At 36.6% G+C, this 22,542-nt stretch overlaps 1 protein-coding gene across 3 annotated transcripts in view; it reads left to right on the forward strand.

The window, feature by feature from the left end:
* CENPI (centromere protein I) overlaps positions 1-21,382 on the forward strand; it is a 59,614-nt gene extending 38,232 nt beyond the window's left edge. The window contains exons 19-22 of one of the 3 annotated variants that reach the window (XM_036271480.1): positions 5-223; positions 8,113-8,154; positions 8,852-8,924; positions 21,363-21,382. In XM_036271480.1, the coding sequence (XP_036127373.1) occupies positions 5-223; positions 8,113-8,154; positions 8,852-8,924; positions 21,363-21,367 (339 nt within the window). In that variant the 3' untranslated portion in view covers positions 21,368-21,382. Of the gene's footprint in view, positions 1-4; positions 224-1,705; positions 1,830-8,112; positions 8,155-8,851; positions 9,659-21,362 lie in introns of those variants that run through there. The other 2 variants (XR_004960645.1, XM_036271479.1) reach the window with 2 other exon arrangements.
* The last annotated feature ends 1,160 nt before the right edge of the window (positions 21,383-22,542 follow it).

Below are 22,542 nucleotides of genomic sequence, written 5' to 3' on the forward strand. Positions count from 1 at the left end.
ATAGACAAAATCAGAGTTTATATTCAGCAGCAAGACCTATCAAGAATATAATCACTATTTGACAGCCATGGTTGGCTGCCTGTGGACATCTAAACCCTTCCAGAAAGGATCGTATTTTGACCCTGAAGTCTTTAAAAAAATTGGAATAGCAAAGTATAAAACCAGTTTAAATTTAATCCATCACCCTGCTCTATTGAGTTATGCTGTTTCCTTTTTGCTTAAGGTAAGGATAGTTAAAAGACTTAGATTTTATACAGGAATACTTTGATAACAGAAATAGAAAATGCCATAAATTTAGTGTGTCTGAATTGCAAAACATGTTTAGTCATTCCTTTTTGAGTACCAGCTACATTTTGGGCATTGTGGTAAGCTTTGGGGGTTCAAAGTTAAGTCTCTATCCTCCAAGAGCTTGAACTTGTGGCACAGACAGACTTGTAAATATTACTATATTGCAGTGTGGCAAGTGAAAAAAGGTACAGTTGTGATAAAGATGAGGGAGTGATTATTAGTTCAGTTTTGCTTGGGTAGAGGTGGTGCCAAGTAAGAACAGGCTGCAGAGAAGTGGAAGCTCTCATAAAATCCTTCTAGACAAGATGGAAAATGTCAGCTAGATAATATAGAGTTGGCATCTTAGTCAAAGACTACTGATTCAATGGATTGGTGTCAATATGCAGGCAGGGTTGAGTGGGGCTCTGCTTAGGGCTTTATCATCTGTTGTCATTTTCAGTATTATCAGTGTGTGGGTGGCACTCTAACCACTGATCCACGCCGGCCAGGGCTTATAATTAAGAAATCACTGCCTAACCCAAGACCAGAAAGATTTATTTCTGTGTTTTGTGTAAGAATTTTATAGTTTTAGCTCTTAAGTTTAGGTTTTTCACTCATTTTACATTAATTTTTATATAGGATGTGATATAGGTATTCTTCATTTTTCTTTCATGTTGCTGTTTAGTTGTCCCAGCACTGTTTGTTGAAAAGGTTGTTCTTTTTCCATTAAAATGTCTTGGCACACTTGTCGAAAACCAATTGACCATAGGTATGTAGATTTATTTGAGACTTTCAATTCTTTTCCATTGATCTATGTATATTTTATGCCAGTACAACACTATCTTGATGAGTGTAGCTTTGTAATAAGCTTTGAAATTGGAAAGTGTGAGGCCTTCAACTTTGTTCTTTATCAAGATTGTTTTGGTTATTCTTGGTCCCTTGAGATTCCACATGAATTTCAGAATCAGCTTGTCAGAGTCTATAGAGAACCAGTTGGGATTCTGTTAGGTAATATCTTGAATCTGTAGATCAATGTATAGTATTACCATCTTAACAATGTTATATCTTCTAATCTGTGAACATAGATGTCTTTCCATGTATTTAGGTCTTCTTTGGTTTTCTTCAACAATGTTTTGTAGTTTTCAGTTTATGTTTTATGCTTCTTTTGTTGAATAAAATTATATTTTATCTTTTGATGTTATTGTAAATGGAATTGTTTTATTAATTTCATTTCAATTGTTTATTGCTGCTGTATAGAAATTCAATTGATTTGTGAATATTGATCTTATATCCTGAAACCTTGTTGATCTTGTTTATTAGTTTTTATAACTTTTCATTGGATTCCTAAGAGTTTCCTGAAAACAGATCATTTATTTCCTTCTTTCAAATATGGATGCTTTTTTTTTTTTTTTTTTTTGCCTAATTGCATTCCCTACAGCCTTAGGTACAAAGAATGTTGAAAAAAAGTGGCAAGAATGGTTTACTTTTTCTTGATCGTGAGGAAAACAATTCAGTTTTTCACCAGTATGATGTTAGGGATTTCCATGGATGCCCTTCATGAGGTTGAGTAACTTCCCTTCTATTTTTAGTTTGTTGAATGAAGTATTTTCTCTCTTACTCTTTGGAAAAGTTTGTGAAGGATTGGCATTAATTCTTTAAATGTTTAGTAGATTTTATCAGAAAAGCCTTCTGGTCATGGGCTTTTTTTAGTGGGTAGGTTCTATTACTATTCAACTGCTTTTCTTGTTAGAGGTCTATTTTACATATTCTATTTCTTCTTGAGTCACTCTCAACATTTAGTTGTTTTTCTAGAATTTGTTAATTTCATATAATTTGTTTGATTTATTGGTATACCTTACAATACTTATTTTCTGTGAAGTTGTTAGTGATGTTCCTCTTTATTTCTGATTTAAATAATTTGGATCTTCTCCCTTTTTTTGCTTATTTAAAGGTTTGTCAGTATTGTTGATATTTTCAAAGAATGAATTTTTTGGTTCTGTTGCTTTTTCTCTAATTAAAAATTTTTTTAATAAATACACATAAACATGAAATTTACCATCTTAACCATTTTTAAGTATATACAGTTCGGTGGCATTAAGTACATTAACAGTTGTACTACCATTACCACCTTCCATCCACAGAACTGTTTCATCTTATAAAAGTGAAACTGTAATTATTAAACGATAGCTCCCTAATCCTTCCCACAGCCCTTTGCAACAACCTTCATTCTACTTTCAGTCTTTATGAGTTTGACTACTCTAGGCACCCCACATAAGTGGACTCATACAGTATTTGTCCTTTTTTAAAATAGCTTACTTAAATTAGCATAATGTCTTCAAGGTTCAGCCATGTTGTAGCCTGTGTCAGAGTATCCTTTTTTAAGGATTATGTGCATATACCACATTTTGTTTCTGTTCATCCTTTGATGGACACTTGTGTTGCTTCCAACTTTTGGCTATTATAAATAGTGCTGCTGTGAACTTGGGTATAAAATTATCTGTTCAAGTTCTGGCTTTCAATTATTTTGGGCATATACACAGAAGTGGAATTGCTGGATTATATGGTAATTCTATATTTACTTTTTTGAGAAAATACCATACTGTTTTCCATAGGTGTTTCCCTACAGATTCTACATTTATACCTGCAGTGTACAAGGGTTCCAGTTGCTTCAGGTTCTCACCAGCACTTTTTTTTTTTTAACAATAGCCATCCTAATGGGTATGAGATGATATCTCATTGTGGTTTTCATTCTCATTTCCCTAAAGATCAGTGATATAGAGAATCTTTTCATGTGTTCATTTGCCATCTATATATCTTTGAAGAAATGTCTGAGTCCTTTGTCCATTTTAAAAATTGGTTATTTGGGTTTGTTGGTGTTTTTTGTGGTTGAGTTGTCGGAATTCCTTTCTTTTTCTAATATATGTTTATTGATTATTTTATAAAGAGAGGAAGGAAGGGAGAGAGAGATAGAAACATCAATGTGATAGAGAAACATCAATCGGCTGCCTCCTGCACATCCCCTACTAGGGATCGAGCCCACAACCCAGGCATGTGCCTTGACCAGGAATCGAACCAGGACTATTCAGTCCATGGGATGACACTCAATCCACTGAGCCACACCAGCTGGGCTAATTGTAGGCATTCTTAATATAAAAATTTTGGATATTAATCCCTTATCAGATACATGATTTACAAATATTTTCCCCCATTCCAGAAATTGCCTTTTCATTCTGTTGATTGGTTCCTTTGATACATAGAAGATTTAAGTTTGATGTAGTCCCATTGCCTATTTTAAGTCTTACATTGTCTTTAATCCATTTTGAGTTAATTTTTGTATATTTTGTGTAAAGTAAGGGTCCAACTTTATAGTTTTGCATGCGGATATCCAGTTTTCCCAGCACCATTTGTTGAAGGGACTATTCTTTCCCCATTGAGTGGTGTTGACACCTTTGTCAAAGATCATTTGACCATATACATGAGGGTTTATTTATGAGCTCCCCGTTATGTTACGCTGATCTATATGCTTGTCTTCATGCCAGTACCACACTATTTTAAATACTGTAACATTTTAGAAAGTTTTTAAATCAGGAATTGTGAGACTCGCTGTTTTTATATTCTTTATTTCATTCACTTTTGCTGTGATCTTTATTGTTTACTTCTTTCTTGCTTTGAATTTAGTTCATTCTCCTGCTTCTTGTCTCCTACGGCTGTGGATTAGACTATTGAACTGAGATCTTTCTTTATTTTTAATGTAGGCATTTACAGCCTTGACCTCTCAGCCACACTCACTAGGAAGGAACAGGTCATGGCTCACATACACCAAACACTTGCTATTCTTATGGAATTTTAGTAGATTTTCCTGAATAAATATTTTTATATTTGCTGTGTGCCCTTAGGACAATTTCCAGAGACTTTAAATGCTGGATTTAAAAAATAGTTTTTTCCAGCTTTGCCCATTTTGCTGGGAAGTGGGTCCACAGAATTTGTCATGATCTCATCCTAGAAGTGGAACTCCACATGGACACTTTTTATGATATAACAACTGCTCTCAGTTTCTTTAATATCCTTCTAGAAACATATTGTGTATTTCTGTGTAAATTATATTTTTCACCACTATACACTATACTTTTCTGCCTCATGATTTTTTTTACTTAATACCTTGGCTTTTGTTTCATATTTGTACATAAAGGGCTGCCTCATTCTTTTTGATGTCACTGTAGTATTTTATTGTATGGATCTAACATAAGTTAAGCATATAACTTATAAGTTGAGGGTTTAAGTTGTTTCTAGTCTTGTTATTAAACTATACTCTAATGAATATTCTTGAACTACATGCACCATTTTGAACATATGCAGGTATGTCTGTTGGATAAAATTGCTCCAAGTGGAATTGCTTTCTAAAGGGTATATCTTTTGCCCTGGCTAGTGTGGCTCAGTTGGTTGGAGAGTTGCCCCATATACCTAAAGGTTGTGGGTTTGATTCCCAGTCAGGACACATACCTAGGTTGCATGTTTCATCCTCGGTTAGGGCACGTACAGAAGGCAACCAGTAAATGTTCTCTCTCACATCAATGTTTCTCTCTCTCACTCTCCCTCTCTCTCACTCTCCCTCTTTTCTTCCCTTTCCCCCTCTCTAAAATCAATAAGCATATCATTGGGTGAGGATTTTTTAAAAAGATATATCTTTTTAATTTTATTAGGTATTGTCAAATTGCTTTCAGTAGAAGTTATACCAGTTTACATTACCACTAACAGTGGGTGGGTGTCAGTTTCTCTATACCCTGTCAACACAGTTGTATCTAATACTTCCTTGGAAAAATGTGTAATGAATCATAGATTAAGTAGAATTTATTTTTATAAGTCAATTATTTTTTTTCTTTTTAAGTGTGTGTGTCTTAGTTTTAAGACTCAGTCTCTAAAGTAGTAACTATTATCAGGTTGTCATAGGTTAGCAAAGTTGTTTTGGGTGATCGGGAATTGATATATTCTTTTAAATCAGAAAATTGTTTGTAAATATTTAAGAAAGGTTAGTTCTGGAAGGATAAATTCTAGTGGCACAGAGTACATTTAGCAGAAGGTAAAACTTCTATTTTTATAATTGATGATGTTTCTGTATGGTTCTGAAAACATTAGACTTTAATGCCAATCTTTTCTTTAAGATAGTGCGTTTTGAGCTCTGATTATCACTAACTAACAGCTCACTATCAAAGTATCTTACTTTTGAGGTGGCAAAAATAATCTCTGGTACCGTACGTGTTAGTATAATTTAATTCTGGCAGTTTTATTGAGTTATAAATTATTGAGTTATATAAATATTTCAAATTAGCCAGATTTTTAAGGATAATTCAGGAAATTTAATTTGACCAATCAGTTCTCAGTATCAAAAAGTGAAGCTCACTTCTTGAGTTGAAATATATTTTGAATATTTGTAGAGCCTACATTTCAGGAAATTCTGAACCTCTAGGTTTTCTTATCACAAATTACCTTTGAACTAATAGCTAGTTGTTTCTTTGTTTATTCATTCAACAAATATTTATTTAGTGTCCACTATGCTTGCACTAGGAATACAGTGGTTAAGAAGATAGATATTGTCTCTGCCCCAATGGAGTTTATATGCTAATGAGAACAAACAATAACCAAGTAATGAAATAAGTAGATATAAATATTTTAAATTTTGAGAAAGACTTTGAAGGACAAAAACAGGGTGGAGTGAGAGAGAGTGACTGCAGTGTTGTCAAGGATGGGTGTTCAAAAGGCCTTTTTGAGGAGGTGACATTTAACCTGAGATTTCTTCTAAAAGATGAGAATAAGTCAGCCTAGAAATAGCTGGAAGAAGAGCATTCCAGGCACTGAAACAGTAAAATGGATCAAGGGGTTCAAGAAAAAAAGGAAGGCTAGTTTGATTTAGAGCTTAAGGAACAACAAGAGAGAGAATGAAATGAAATAAGGTTGGAGAGACACAGGAGCCATCTGTCTTACAGGTCTGTTAGGAGTGCCATGGGAAACAGTTGAAAGATTTTAAAAACAGTTGTAGTGTGGTCTTAGTTGATATTTAATAGAGATCACTTTGGCTTTTTCACAGAGGATAGAGTTATGAAGGAGGCCTGAGTTATAGCGGAGGCACCAACTGGGAGGCTATTGGTGAAGTCTAGACAAGAGATACTAATAGTGATTTGTGGTGGTAATGGAGATGGAAAGAAGTGGGCTGATTTGAGATATGTTGCAGAGGTAGAACAGATAGTACTGGATGATAGCTTGTTTAGAAGTGGGAATGAGAAAAAGAAAAGGACTTTTGAGTTTTTTGAATTGACCATCTGTGTTGATGGTGGTTCTATTTGTTAATAAGAGGAATACTGATGAAAGAACAGGAGAGGTTATTTGGTCCGGGGGGTGGGGGGAAGTCAAGTTGAGAATCATATTCTGTTTTGACCTACTTAAGTGTGAGATGCCTGTCAGACATCCAAGAAGAAGTGTAAGTAGGCTGTTTGAAATAGGTGCTTGGCAGTCAGGATAGGAATTGGGAACTAGAGATGTAAATGAGGAATTCATCAACATGGACTGTATGTCATCAGTTCCAAGAACACAATTTTTTCATTTTTTAACCTCTCAAAGATCAGGGTGCTTCTTCTGATTGAAGATGTCAGCCAGGCAACATCATGAAATAGTTGTCATTTGCTGTTTTGGAGTGTGCACAGGCAGATTGCCAGAATCAAACCTTGCAGAATGGATGTCAGCAGCTTGAGGGGGAAATTAGAGACTATTGGAGCACTGTTTAAGTCTCAAAAACCAAATGGCTTGGAGGAAGAAGGGAGGGGAGCGGTGAAGCATGTTATGGACTTGAAACAGGAGCCAAAAGTAGGTTAGCTTTATGTAACTGGGCCTCTGCACCAGTAGCTTTTCGTTCTTTTAAGAAATGTTGCATCATCAGCACTCTGGCACAGAGGGTGCTATTGTGTAAACAAACTGAGATATCCACAACTCTTGCATATAAAATAATTCAGAAGTGTTGGACTCTGAATGTGAGGTTTTAGAAATATTTTCACCACTTTGTATATATTTATGATTTCATGTTTATAAAAATGATACATGATTAGGGGCGGGAACAGGAGGAGGAAGTCAGTGGGGGGAGGGACTTCTGTAATACTTTCAACAATAAAGATAAATTTTAAAAAATGATATATGATCAAAATCTGCCTATATCTAAAGCATCTAAAACAGATCTTCATTATAATCATTATGAAATTTTAAATTCTAAGTATTGAGAAAGCCTTGTGTTACATATATAGTTTAACAGGTAGTTTTTTTTGTTTTTTTTTTAGTAGTGTATAAAATATATTGTTTGTTAGAATTGATGACTTTTCAGTGAAAAACAGTAGGTGATAGTTAAGGCCAGGGAATAAATGGGATCACTTAGGTGTGAGTTTTCATAAAGAACAGTTTTATAGAATCTACTGTGTTCACAGACTATTTCACCACATTTCCTCCTTATCCTTTAATACTCAGTTTGGATATACTGTTCCTCAGGAAAGGCCTTCTCTCTGATATCGTCTATCTCCACCCCAGTGGCTGAACAGAGAATTTTTTTTAATGAGGTCATGGACTAGCAAAATGGTTCTCACTTTATCCACTGTGGTTTTATTTTCCTTTTGTTTGTGCTGTTAGGAGGAAATATGGATGGTTATAGTGGGTGTTCATTCAAAATGAATCTAAGAGTGGTGGTAGGAATAGAATGTAGTAAATGAATCAGTGAAGAGCCATCTTAATTTTCGGGTAATTTTTGCTAAGTATTTCCATCCCCATATAGTCACATTTCTTTATTTTGTTTTTGTTTCTTGTTTCTTAAAGGAATGCCCAGAAGAAAGGACAGTAAACATGAGCTCCATTCGGGTAAATAAATTTATTTTATCATATTCTGGGATTTCACACAGCTTCATTTCACCAAAAGAATTTATACCTTCACTTTTTCCCAAATCTTAAGTCTGCTGCCTCCACAGTCAAAGTGAATTGTTTACCTTCTGAATTCATTCCTATGACTTTTATGTGAATTTATTGACACTATACCCTCTATAGTCTTCTCTAAAAATATAACTACTTGTAATTTGACTCTTGCTATTGTGACCTTGTGTCTCATTTTAGAGTACAGTTACATATATTCAAAGTGTGATTATAATAAGGCTAATTTAACAAACCCAGACAGTTGTCTCATTATTATAGAAATTCTGCTGTGTACATATTTAATACAGTCAGTAATATAATAATGTCTACTCCTGTATTATCTGTTTTAGATGCCAAATTCCTAGAGGGTGGGAGTGATGACCCATTTTCATTTCACAGTTCTTACTCAGTTGGACAGCTACATTTTTTTGCCAGTATAATGAAAGGAACATTTAGCCCTTAAACTTTGGGTACTTTCTGGTTTGACTATTACTTAGTGACTAAGTTCCAGTTATGATCCTGTCTCCTCTGAGATAACTCTGTTATGTGTACCCAGAACATTGGGAACTTTTCCTAGACAAAGAAGAGAAGGTAGAGAATAAGCATATTAAATATTCAATAAATAATTTTTCCCTTTTTGTGCCTACAGGGAAAGAAATGGAACAAGTATATGGACTATTTATTTTCAGAGGGCTTACAAGGCCTGCAACTTTTCATACAAAGTAGTATTCATCATTCTTCTGTCCCCTGATCAGACAGCATAAACCCCATGATCAACATGAAATGAATGCTGACAGAAACAAACCAAAAATACTGGACTAAATTTCTTCATTGTTGCCAGCAAGGCCAAGTGGCTAACCTTGAGTTTCCATATACTTTTTACCAACAGACTGCCATCCTCAGGGAGTGCTTAGACTGGCCTTTGATCATGGCTCAGGAGAGCTTTGATGTGGCTAACTTTGTTTCTCAGAATCTAGATTCTTTAATACACTAGTGAAAATGATTTCATGATCAGACTCTGCCTTTCACCAAACTATATATGGAAAGATATATCCATTATGTGGTGGAATTTTTCACATTCTTGTGGAGTATAAGCTGCCTTGATGGAAGACAGCAGGAAATATACAGTGGGCAGTTAAGCCACAGACATAATTATGCAAAATACTCTGCTGCCTCTATGAAACCTCTATGGATACTGCCATTTTTCTGACTGAGCAACAGCACCAACACCAAGTTAATAAGCAGTTGGTTGATTCCTTCATCTTCACTGGTAGCAATTTAATAAGAGAAGGAAGGAGAGAGAATTATGAGATAATCAAGACATTCCTATTTATAACTGGTTTGATTTCATGAAACTGCTCTATTGTGTGTGTATATATGCATATAGCCCATTTTTAAGCATTTAGGCACTAATTGCAACTTTATTTTCAGGAATAATTTTGAAGCCTTTTAAAAATTTTATAATAGGTAGAATATCTTGCTGCAAAGTAACTATAAAAATTTGCTTCAGTGGTACTGAATAACTAACTCTCTTTTAATAAAATTCATATCATTTGAGAGAAATCAAACTGAATTTTTTATTTTAGGGCGCACATTTTTGTGTTTCTTTGTTTTCATTTAAAGCAAAACAAAACCTTAAACTATATTATTGGATAATGTTCAAAATAGAATCCCATTTATCAATCCATTTTTTTATTTAGTACGTTTATTGAGCTTACTAGGTACCAGGTATTCTGTGTGCTATACAGCTGTGACCAAGACACAGTATCGGCTTTTGTGGAATTTAGTATATCTCACTGGAGAAGACAGACAATAAAAATGTGAATAGCCCTGGCCGGTTTGGCTCAGCGGTTAGAGCGTTGGCCTGTGGTCCAGAGAGTCCCGGGTTCGGTTCCCGCTAAGGGCACGTACCTCGGTTGCAGTTTGTCCCCGGCCCTGGTTGGGGTCGTATGAGTGGCAACCAGTCAATGTGTCTCTCTCACATTGATGTTTCTCTCTCTCTTCCTCTCTCTCTCCCTCCCGATGTCCTCAGGTGAGGATAAAAAAAAGTAAATAAATATGTAAAATCAGGAGCTGTAAAGAAAAGGCAACGCCCTGGCTGGTTTGGCTCAGCAATTGGAGCTTCGGCCTGCGGACCAGAGTCCTGGGTTTCGTTCCCGTTCTGGGCACGTACAAAAAAAGAAAGAGAGAGAGAGAGAGAGAGAGAGAGAAAGAAGGCAAGGAATAGAGAGAATGTTGAGAAGGTTGTTATTTTAGATAAGGTGGTTAGAGAGGATGTGACATGCAGAGGACCTAATGAGATAAGGGTATGAGCCATGTGAATATTTGGAGAAAGAGCATTCTGGGCAGAGGTAAAGGCAAGTGAAAAGGCTTTTAAAAAGATGCTTACAGTAGCCCTGGCCAGTTTTGCTCAGCGGTTGGAGCGTTGGCCTGTGGACCAGAGAGTCCCAGGTTTGGTTCCCACTAGGGGCATGTACCAAAAAAAAAAAAAAAAATGCTTATAGTAAATGTTCATAGAATGTGGAAATGCTCATAATGTAATGTTTTAATAGTGACTTTTTAATGTAAGCATTAAAAGAAAAACTGGAAGGAAAAATAACAAAATGTTACCGCCAGTTATTTCCCAGTGTTCTACAATGAGTATATACCACTTTTTAAATAAGAAACACAATGAACACTATTTTTAAAGAAAGGCTTAAAAATATTAACTTAACTTGGCCTGTTTAAAGAAGAGCAGAGAGGCAAGGAAGATTAAAACATAGTGATTAAGGGAGAAGAATGAAATGAGAAAAGTCCAGAGAGTAGTTCATGAAGGTCCTTACAGCCCAGAATGGATATGTAATGGGAAGCCATTAGAAGGATTGAGAGCAGAGGGATGATATAATTTGATTTACCTATATGGAACTGCAGTGTGAAGGTTAGACTGAAGAAGATATAGGGTGAAAACAGAGAGACCAGTTAGGTTATTAAAGTGTTCCAGGCAAGAGTCTTAAATTAGTGTTGTTGATATGGAGGAGATCATTAGATATTGGATTCAGGCTCTACTTTAAAGGTGGAGAAGATAGGATCTGCTGATAACGTGAGCATAAGAAGAGGGAAAGAGATGAGTAAAGGATGACACTTGGGTTTTTGGCTGCACAACCAGGTGAATTCTGGAGTGCAGAGAGGATGCATATTAGAGGAGGAACTGATGTGGAGGAGTGTGGAATCGGGAGTTCTACTGTGGCCATGTCAGGTTGCAGATGCTGAGTAGTCAGTTGAATATCCAAGTCTAGATTTCAAGGTGCAAGTTGGGACTGGCAAGATTAATTTGGGAGTTATTAGTGAATAGCCACAACATTGGATGAGATCATTTAGTACAGTTGGGAAAGAAAAGGTGGCAGGTCTGGGCTTTGGGGTGTGCCAACATTAAAAAGCTGAGAAGGAGAGGAACTGGCAAAAGACTGAGAAGGACCCTACAGTGAGCCAGAAGGAAAGTCAGGGACTGGTGTGCTGGAAGCCAAATGAAGAAAATGTTTCAAAGTAGTATTTTAATGGTGTGTAATGTTGCTGTTTGTTTTTTAAATCATTTTAATTTTTAAATTACAGTTGACATACAATATTATATTAGTTTCAGGTGTATACCCCAGTGATTAGACATAAAACTTATTAAGTGACCATCCCAAAAAATCTCGTATCTGACACCATACATAGTTATTAGAATATTATTGACTGTAATCCCTATGCTGTACTTCACACCCTCATGACTACACTATAACTACAAATTTGTACTTTTAAATCACTTCACCTTTTTCACCCATCCCCCCAAGTCCCCTCCCATCCTGCTACAGTCAAAATGTTCTCTGTATCTATGAGTCTGTTTCTGTTCTGCTTGTGTGTTTATTTTTATTTTTAGATTCAATTATTGATAGATGCGTATTTATTGCCATTTTATTGTTCATATTTTTTTATCTTTTTATCTTTTTTTTCTTCTTAAAGAAGACTTTTTAACATTTCATGTAATACTGGTTTGGTGGTGATGAACTCCTTTAGCTTTTTCTTGTCTGGGAAGCTCTTTATCTGACCTTCGATTCTAAATGATAGCTTTGCTGGGTAGAGTAATCTTGGTTGTACGTCTTTGTTTTCATTACTTTTAATATTTCTTGCCACTCCCTTCTGCCTGCAAAGTTTCTGTTTGGAAATCAGCTGACAGTCTTATGGGAGCGTCCTTGTAACTAACTGCTTTTCTCTTGCCGCTTTTAAGATTCTCTTTGTGTTTCATCTTTTGTGTTTTAATTATGATGTGTCTTGTTGTGGGCCTCTTTGGATTCATCTTGTTTGGGACTTTCTGTACTTCCTAGACTTGTAAGTCTATTTCTCTCACCAGGTAAGGGAAGTTTTCTGTCATTATGTTTTCAAATAGGTTTTCAGTTTCTTGCTCTCTCTTTCCTTCTGGCACCTTCATGATGTGAATGTTGGTACACTTGAAATTGTCCCAGAGTTTCCTTGCACTGTCTTCATATATTTGGGTTCTTTTTTCTTTTTGCTGTTCTGATTGGGTGTTTTTTGTTTCCTCATATTCCAAGTCTTTGATTTAGTTCTTGGTGTCCTCTACTCTACTGTTGATTCCCTGTGAATTATTCTTTATTTCAGTTAGTGTATCCTTTATTTCTGGCTGGTCCTTTTTTATGCTGTTGATTTCTCACTAAGTTCCTTGAAGTTTTCAGTAAATTCCTTGAGCATCCTTATAACTGTTGTTTTGAACTCTGTATCTGATAGTTTGCTTGCTTCCATTTTATTTAGTTCTTTTCCTGGATATTTCTCCTGTTCTTTCATGTGCAACATGTTTCTTTGTGTTTGCATTTTGGCTGCTTCCCTATGTTTGTTTCTGTGTATTAGGAAGAGCTGCTATGTCTCCCAGACTTGGTAGAGTGGCATTGTATAGTAGGTTTCCTCTAGGGCCCAGTGGTTCAGCCTCCCCAGTCACCTGAGCTGAGCACATCAGGTGGACCCCTGTGTGGACTGTGTACATAGTCCTGTTGTAGTCGAGCCTTGATTGTTGGCATCACTGTGACAGATTGACCTCCAGGCCAGTCATCTGTGAGGACCACCTGTGACTATAGCCAGAGAGCAGCTGTGTAGGAGCTGACCCTATGGAGCAGGACTTGCTTCAGTGGGGCTTTGGTGCTCATCAAGTCTGCCCCTTGAGTGTGTTGCTCATGAAGGTGGTAGGGTTGTAATCAGGTGTGGTCTGAAGCTGATCACCGGGTGAACTGGTTCTGAGGCCTCCAGGGAGGTGCAAAGTCAGCCACTGCCTGTGCCCTGCCTGGGGCTACCAGCACAAGCTACAGAGTGATCTGCAGATGGCTGCTACTTGTGCTTGGAGGTGCCTGGGGAGGCCAAGCTGTGAACCAAGGCAGGCTGCCACTAATGCCTGGCCTGGAACTGCTTAGTAACGGGTACAGGGTACACTGAGGCCAGTTGCTGCTTGTTAGAGGGATTTTAGGAAAATCTGAAGCATGACCCAAGACAGGTCATTCCTATGGAAAAGCCACTGGAAACAGTTTGAGTGGACCTGCATGTTGGGTGGGGCAGGATCTGGGAATCACCAGGGCTGGGTGAAGACTGAGCCAAGTTGATGGAGACAGATATGGTGCCTGCCTGTCTGCCGCTCTCTGTTGGGGAGGGCTCAGCAAAGGAACAATGGCCTCTGCCAGCACTGTTTTCTGGGAGAAATCTGTCCCCCTAGCTTTTTCCCTAATGCCAGAGAAGTTAGTTCCTCCTCGTATATCCCTAGTTCCAGTCAAGCTGCTGCCCCAACTCTGGAGCTCAGAGTGAGTGAGTCTGAGTAAATATGTGTGCAAGCCCTTTAAAAGGAATTACCTGGGACTCCAGCAGCTTCTGTGCCACTCATCCACAATCTCCAGATACGTGGACTCCTCTTCCTGGCACTGGAACCCTTGGCTGAAGGGTCTGGTTTGGGACTGGGACTCCTTGCTCCTCAGGGGGGACCCACACAGCCAAGATATCCCTCCCAGTTTAAAACCGCCACACATGGGTGTGAGACCAGCTTGTTTTGCACCTCCACCTCTCCTACAAGTCTCGATGTGGCTTCTTTAATTCCTTAGTTGTAGAACTTTCATTCAGCCAGATTTCAGGCGGTTCTGAATGATGGTTGTTCTGTAGTTTAGTTGTAATTTTGATGTGGTTGTGGGAGGAGGCGAGTACCGTTTTAACATACACCGCTATCTTCTTGTTTCTAAATTTGTACTTCAAATACCTTTCCATATTGTTTTTCAGAAAATTATATTTCTGTCTTTAAGATCATATAGAACTTGCAATTATGTGAAGGGATGTGATTATGTAACTCCTAACAAAATTCAGATTATCAAAGAAGTTTTTCTAAACTTAAGTTTACATTCTAGAAGAAAAAAATGTTTCCCTTAGGTTTGTCATTTATTCAGTAATTATTCCCTGGGTGCCCTGGCCTGTGTTGCTCTATGGTTAGAGCATCAGACCGTGCACCAAAATGTCACTGGTTTGGTTCTTGGTCAAAGACATGTATTTGGGTTGCAGGTTCAATCCCCAACCCCGGTGGGAGGCAACCAATCAATGTGTCTCTCACCTCAGTGTTTCTCTCTCTCTCTCTCTCTCTCTCTCTCTCTTCCCCCCCCTCCCTCCCTACCTCTTTCCCTTCCACTCTCTCTCTAATCATCAATGGAAAAAATGTCCTCAGGTGAGAATTAACAGCAGCAACAAAAAATTATTCCCTGGGCACCTCTTTGTCCAATTTTTCTTCTCAATCAATGTTTTAATTATTTAAGATTAGATATATGGGCCTGGCCAGTGTGGCTCAGTTGGTTGAGCATTGCCCCACGCACCAAAAGGTTGCTGGTTTGATTCTTGGCCAGGGCACATACCCAGGTTATGGGTTCGGTCCCCGTTGGGGCATGTGTGGGAGGTAACCTATCAGTACTTCTCTCTCTCCCTCTGCCTTTCTCTCTCTCTAAAATCAATAAAAACATATGTTAATAGAATATTAGATTTATGGCTATTCAAATGAGTCAAACCTAGTTATTTGAAAACTTCTTTTTGTAGAATCTTTATGGCAAAGTAAAACAAGATTTATATAAAAATAACTACTTTGTTTTGGTAGAAAGGATGTCAAGAAAAATAAAATTTTGTTTATTATCCCAATTGTACAAAATAATACTTTCTTTACCCAGTATTTGTGTAAAATTGTTGATGTTATAAATGTTGACTTAATGTTCAATGCTAAAGTTTTTGCTAGATTTCTAACATTTTATTTTCCTTTTTCTCATCACTCTTTTACCTCTTTGTCTTTGGGGTGATCTGGAAAAAAAAGTAGATAAATCTGTGGTGCCTCACATAACTTTTATTGACATAGTAGAAATTCTTTTTTTTACCTTTTATATCACAAAATGGTTTACTAGAAAGAAAAACGTATTCTTTAAAATTGGCATTGTATTTTTAAGATTTCTTCTCAATTGATACTACTTTTCATTAAATTTTGAGGATTTTTAAATATAGAGTCATGTAAAATTATATTTCTAATAAATGTGGATGCTGTGAATTGAAGGCTTGTATCCCCCCCCTCCCCCATATTAATATGTTAAAGCCCTAACCTCCAGTGTGATGGTATGTGGAGGCAAGGACTTTGGCAGGTAATGAGATCATGAAGCTGGAGCCCTCATGAATAGGATTAGTGCCTTTATAACAGATATAACCTTTCTCTCTACCATGTGAGGATATAGCAAGAAGGGAGCTGTCTACAAGCTAAGAAAAGGGCTTTCACCAGAACCTGACATGCTGGCACTCTGATCTTGGACTTCCAGCCTCCAGAATTGTGAGAAATTCATTTGTTTTTTTTTAAGCCACCAAGTCTGTGGCATTTTTGTTATAGCAACATGATCTGACTAAGACAGTTGACAACAGTGTTTAACAGAATGTTTTGTTGACCAGAATTATCAATGCTTTATTTTTATAATACTCAGAAAAATATATCTTCCCAAGGAGCATAATAGTACATATAAATTAAAGTCTACTTTTAAGTATGTCATAGGAAAACAATTTTTTTTCAGCTTACCAGGAGGAATATTAGTTTATCTAACTAGATTTTGTGTGCAGAACTGAAGGCTCAGTGTCAAGGAGTCCTTCCATTGCTTCTAGTTCTAGGTTTGTTCTTAATGAATTATATGACCTTGGAAGTAACTTAAGTACTTTGCCTTTTGATTCTGTCTGGTAAAGTTTAGATTTTTTTTTTTTTTTTTTTTTTTATCCTCACCCGAGGACATTTTTCCATTTTTTGTTCAGGTAGAGTGGGAGAGAGAGAGAGGAACAGAGAGAGAGAAACATCGATGTGAAGGGACACATCGAGTGGCTGCCACCCTCACGACCAACCAGGGCCGGGGACAAACTGCAACCGAGGTACGTGCCCTTAGCGGGAACCGAACCCGGGTCTCTCAGGACTGCAGGCCGACGCTCTAACCGCTGAGCAAAACCGGCCAGGGCTAAAGTTTAGATTTTAATGTCTATTTTTCAAAGGTTTGACATATAAAATGATAGAAAAATCTTTAAAATTTCATTGAACAGCCAAAAAAGGGGAAAAAGGGTATAAAAGATTTTCCTACCTTTAAAGTATATCCAATCAAAGTATAACTTAAAGAAATGCAACTGAAGACTAACCAGAAGGCAGTAGCTTACTGAGGTAATGTGCACTTTAACAGAGTTTGCCTGAGCCTTTCTGGAAAAAGTGCTGAATGAATAAACACCTATTTAATAGTTTGACATCCTGAGCATTTATGAGTATTCCAGCCCTGGATATAATAGCATAGTTAATATCATGTATGTTCATGTATTATTTAATACTGAATTTTGATACGCTGTACTTTCCCCCTTGTATCTATTTATAGGCAACTCTGTTACCTGGGGTAATTAGGGAGAATAAAGTATATATTTTTTTTAATTCAACATTAATTTTCACTTTAAAAAATTAGAAATGAATGATGTTTCTCTTTATAATCAGCTTTGTAGACTACATGCACAAGCTTGATCACCAGTTTCTGCAGTCATTTGAAAATTGTAATGTGGAGAACTGGGTGGCAATGTGCAGAGCTCAGTGGAACTTCTCCCCAGAGAAGTATCTGTCTACTTGGTCAAAATTAGGAAAGACAATCATTTGAAATCTCTGGAGAATGCTAAAAGGATTTATAATGAATTGAAAACCATTTATTCAAAATCTGTGAAACCCGTAAGAGTAGTAAGGAAGCTATAACTTGTGAGCTAGTGGCTGCACCCAGCTCTGAAAGGTATTCCAGTGGGCTTGGCAGCCAAGTGGCAGTTCCCAATCTCTCCCAGATATTGTTCCATAATACAGAGGTTCTGCCAAGGAGGGGGTCAGAGAAAACCTCAAAGATTAACAACACCTTTGTCCCACCTGAGAGGCCTAACTTTATTTGGATTGTGGAGCAATTTATGCCTCCAAGTAGGGACAGATAGTCCAGAATAAAAATCATCTAACAGTTAGTGCAGGCCAAAAGTATGAGATGATACCAATACAGGAGCTTATCAGGGAGATCAGAGAAAGAGACAGAAAAGGTGGCCTGGTGATATGGAAGAATGTGAACATACCTAAGGCCTCATTCTCTCAGGAGCAACTGGAGAGGAAACTGATTTGCTATTAGTTCTTGACTAAATGTAGGACAAACTTATAAAGACCCTGAAGTGTGAAAGCAGGGTCCAAGCCACACATACCCAACAACAATAAATGAAACTCTTACTGATTCAATGGCTTAATCACAATGCTGACCAATCAGTGGCTGACTGCTAAACCACTGACCAAGGGATGACCCTTAGGAATCCAGCTTTAAAGATAAAAAGAAAAAAAAATCCTAACAGGAAAATTAGAGGCTGCACACTTGTTGGGGAATAGATTTTACAGATTTAGTCTAGCCAAGTTACTAAACAACAGCAACAAACTTTCAGAGCAAGGACCATCAGTATCCAGATCTGCTACATAATATTACTTGAAATGTCTAGATAAAAAAAAAAAAAGTTATGACATGCAAAGAAACAGAAACATGTGACCCATACACAGGAAAAGACAGTAGAAATTGTCTTTGAAGGGGAAGGGATCAGATGTTGAACTTGGTAGACAAGGACTTAGAAACAACTATTATAAATATGTTCAAAGAAGTTAAAGAAGCCATATTTAATTAAAAGAATGTATGATGACAGTGACTCATCAAAAATAAAATAAAATATCAGTAAAGGATAGAGTACATAAAATCCAGATGGAAATTCTGGATTAGAAAAGAGTGAAGAAAAATGAATAGAGCCTTAAAGAAATATGGTACACCATTAAGCATACAAACACTCCTAATGGGTATAACAAGAGGAGACAGGGACAGAAAAACGTTGAAGAAATAATGACTGATAATGCTCCAAATTTGATGAAAAACAGTCTACACATTCAAGAAGCTCAAGAAAATACTAGAAAATCAAAACCAGCAATATATGAAAAGGATTATACTTCATGACAAACTGCAAGGTTGGTTTAACCAATGCAATATACCATATCAGAATATTATTTAAAGAAAGTAAAAGTACATCTAATAAATGCAGCCTAGCTGGTGTGGCTCAGTGGATTGAGCTTCATCCCATAGACTGAGAAGTCCTGGTTCAATTCCTGGTCGGGGCACATGCCCAGGTTGCAGGCTCAATCCCCAGTAGGGGGCATGAAGGAGGCAGCCAATCATTGGTTCTCTCTTACATCAATGTTTCTATCTCTCCCTCCCGCTCTCTCTAAAACAATCAAAGACACAAATAAAATGCAAAGACATTTCATATTAATAGATTAGAAGATTGACTATAGTTAAGATAAAAATACCCACCAAATTGATCTATAATTTCAGTGCATACCTATCAATTCCCAACTGGCATTTTGCAGAAATATTCAAGCTGATCCTAAAATTTAAGTGGAAATGCAAGGTGCCACAAATGACTGAAACAATTCTGAAGAAGAACAAAGATGGAGGCCTCACACTTCCCAATTTCAAAGCTTAATACAAAGCTACACTAATCAAGGCAGTGTTGTACTGGCATAAGGGTACACATAGATCAATGGAATAGAATTGAGAGTCCAGAAATAAACCCATTCATCTAGGGTCAATTTGATTTTTTTTTTTTTCATCCTCACCCGAGGACATTTTTCCATTTTTTGTACAGATAGAGTGGGAGGGAGAGAGAGGAAGAGAGAGAGAGAGAAACATCGACGTGAAAGGGACACATCGAGTGGCTGCCACCCGCACGACCAACCAGGGCCGGGGACAAACTGCAACCGAAGTACGTGCCCTTAGCGGGAACCGAACCCGGGTCTCTCCGGACCGCAGGCCGATGCTCTAACCACTGAGCAAAACCGGCCAGGGCTCAATTTGATTTTTAACAAGGATGCCACGACAGTTTAGTCGGGGAAAGAGCAGTCTTTTCAGAAGGTAGTGCTGGGACAGTGGGATATCCCCATGCAAAAGAATCTAGTTGGGCCCATATGTCACATCATATATATAAATTAAATCAAAATGGATCACAAACCTAAATGTAATATCTAAAACTTTAAAATTCCTAGACAAAAAATAGGAGTAAATCTTTGTGTCCTTGAGTTGGTGATTTTGTAGCTATGATTACAAAAGTACAAACGATGAGTGAAAAAAAATTGATAAATTAAACTTCAAAATTGAAAACTTTGTTCTTCAAATGAGACTACCAAGAAAGTAGACAAAAAAATGCACAATATGGAAGAAAGTATTTGCAAATCATAGATAAGGGGTAAATATCCAAAATACATTAAGAACTCATACAACTCTAATAAAAAGTCTACCCAGTTAAAACATAGGTAAAGGACCCAAATAGATATTTCTCCCCAGAGTAGTATGTGAATGGATAATAATGAAAAGATACTCAATGGCATTAGTCACTAGGTATATTCAAATCAAAACCACAATGAGATACCACTTCACACATATTAGAAGGCTATAATTAGAAAAATAAGTGAGGATGTAGAGAAATTTAAACAATTGCTGACTGGATTATAAATGGTGTAGCCACTTTGGAATATAATTTGGTAGTTCCTCAAAAATTTAAACGGAAATGCCATATGATTGAGCAGTCCTACTCATAGGTATATACCTAACAGAAATGAAAACATGTCCTCACAAAAACACATACAAATGTTCATAGCAGCATTATTCATTATAGCCGTAAGTGGAATCAACCCAAATGGCCAACTGATGAATGAATAAAGAAAATATGTTATTTCCATATAATGGAACACTGTTTGCCAAAAACAGCCACAGAATGAAGTGATACATATTGTGGACAAATCTCGAAAACATTATGCAGAGTGAAATAATGGTTCCATGTATACGAAAATATGCTCAATAGGCAAATCTATAAAGACAGTAGTTGAGTCTAGGGTTCATGGGGATAGAGGGACAGATAATGGGGATTACTATAGACTGAAAGTTTGTATCTCCTCAAATTCATGTGTTGAAACCTAATCTCCAGTGTGATCATATTTGAAGGTAGGACCTTTGGGGGTCATTAGATCATGAGAGTGGAGCCCTAATGACTAGGATGAGTGCCCTTATAAAAGAGGCCCCAGAGAGCTCCCTTGCTCCTTTAAAGAGGTAAGGTTATAGCAAGAAGATGGCTGTCTGTGGACCAGGAAGCATCCCTCACCAGACGCTGAATCTGCCAGCACCTTGATCTTGGACTTCCCAGCCTCCAGAACTGTGAGAAATTTCTGTTGTTTATATGTAACCCAGTCTATATGGTATTCTGTAATAGCAGCCCCAATGGACTAAGGGAGTGACTGCTAATGAATATGAGGTTTCTTTTCAAGATAATAAAGGTATTCTAAACTCTGTAAATATAATAAAAGGCACTAAATTTTTTTTCATTTTAAATGGATGAATTTGGTTATTAAATTATATCACTAAAGCTGTTTTGAAAACCAGAACTGTTTTGGAAAAGGATGAGATGAGTAATCTTAAAGCTCTTACATTTGTGTAAAGATTATCTTTTGTATAATAACAATTTTAGAAAATTATAGTCATAAAATTATTACTTGCTTCTCTCCTATCTCATACCTTGTTTTCTTCCAGTCTAGGAATTTGTGAATATGCAAAGAAAATTGTATGGTGTGATTGTGCAACTATCAAGAACTTTTAAGAATTTTTAAAGGTAAATGTCAGATTTACATATTTGAGATTGTTTAAAATCAGCAAGGAAAATAGGTACACTCTAATAATTTTCTAAAATATAGATAAATAAGTGGAAGTAGGTTTTGAAATTTTATATGTGTTACTAAAAATCACCATAATTTTATTTCTCTTTTAAAAGTTTTTGAGCAGATTTAGAGACATTTGCATATGTTTCTACCAAAGATAAAATATACAATATATCTATAACGGCTATATTCAAGTAAGTAAAACACAATTAGATTTCTAACAAAATATTTAGTTAATTTTCTCTATTCAGAATTGAGGATACAGCCACAGTGAATGAATATTTTAAATAGACTGGAAATTTTCACGTTTTAGATGGATAATTGTAAACAATGTATTAATCTATTTAATTTCAGGTGAGAATTGTAAAACTTAGGTTATTTCAATAACTTAACCCAGTTCTTAAAATGCTCTATGTAAAAATTCTTGGTCATGTTTAGAATTCCATGTTAATTGCAGAATCTGGGATAACCTAACATCTCCCTCTGCTGGACATTTACCCTACTACAAAGAAATAAGTATTTGACCTCTGCAACTTAGTCTTGACAAATGCAGAGAAAACTAAAGTAGGGAAAATGAGTGTGTTGAGCTGAATGGGGAGCTAGAGTACAATTCTTCTGATTTTTTGCCTTTCCTGACTTTAAAGAGCAATTTCCTTTGTGTTTGGAAATGAGTTGAGCTGAAGGGAAACAGCTTGAGGATTCTTGGCCTATGACTTAGGTTCTCGGGGTTGGACCATAATTGAGCCTTGCTAGGATCCACACTGCTTGAAAAACTGCCCCTATCAGCCATTTATATAAGAATAGACATATAGGCTAATAACTAACTACATTACCTCCTTTTAGCCTAGATCTCAGATTTTTCCTTGACATTAATGAGCATTAGGTTTTTTTCTTAGCATTTTTTCTTATTCTATCAACAATATGTTTAACTTTGACTTCTTAAATGTTTCATATTTTGTACTTTTATATTATTAGGGTTCTTTAAACACTTTTAAGGCTAGTTGTTTTATATTTTATGCTTTTTCTTATTCTGGTAGAATACACATAGCATATTT

Source organism: Molossus molossus, unplaced genomic scaffold (assembly GCF_014108415.1).
Source record: "Molossus molossus isolate mMolMol1 unplaced genomic scaffold, mMolMol1.p scaffold_m16_p_2, whole genome shotgun sequence".
Classification (NCBI taxonomy): domain Eukaryota; kingdom Metazoa; phylum Chordata; class Mammalia; order Chiroptera; family Molossidae; genus Molossus; species Molossus molossus.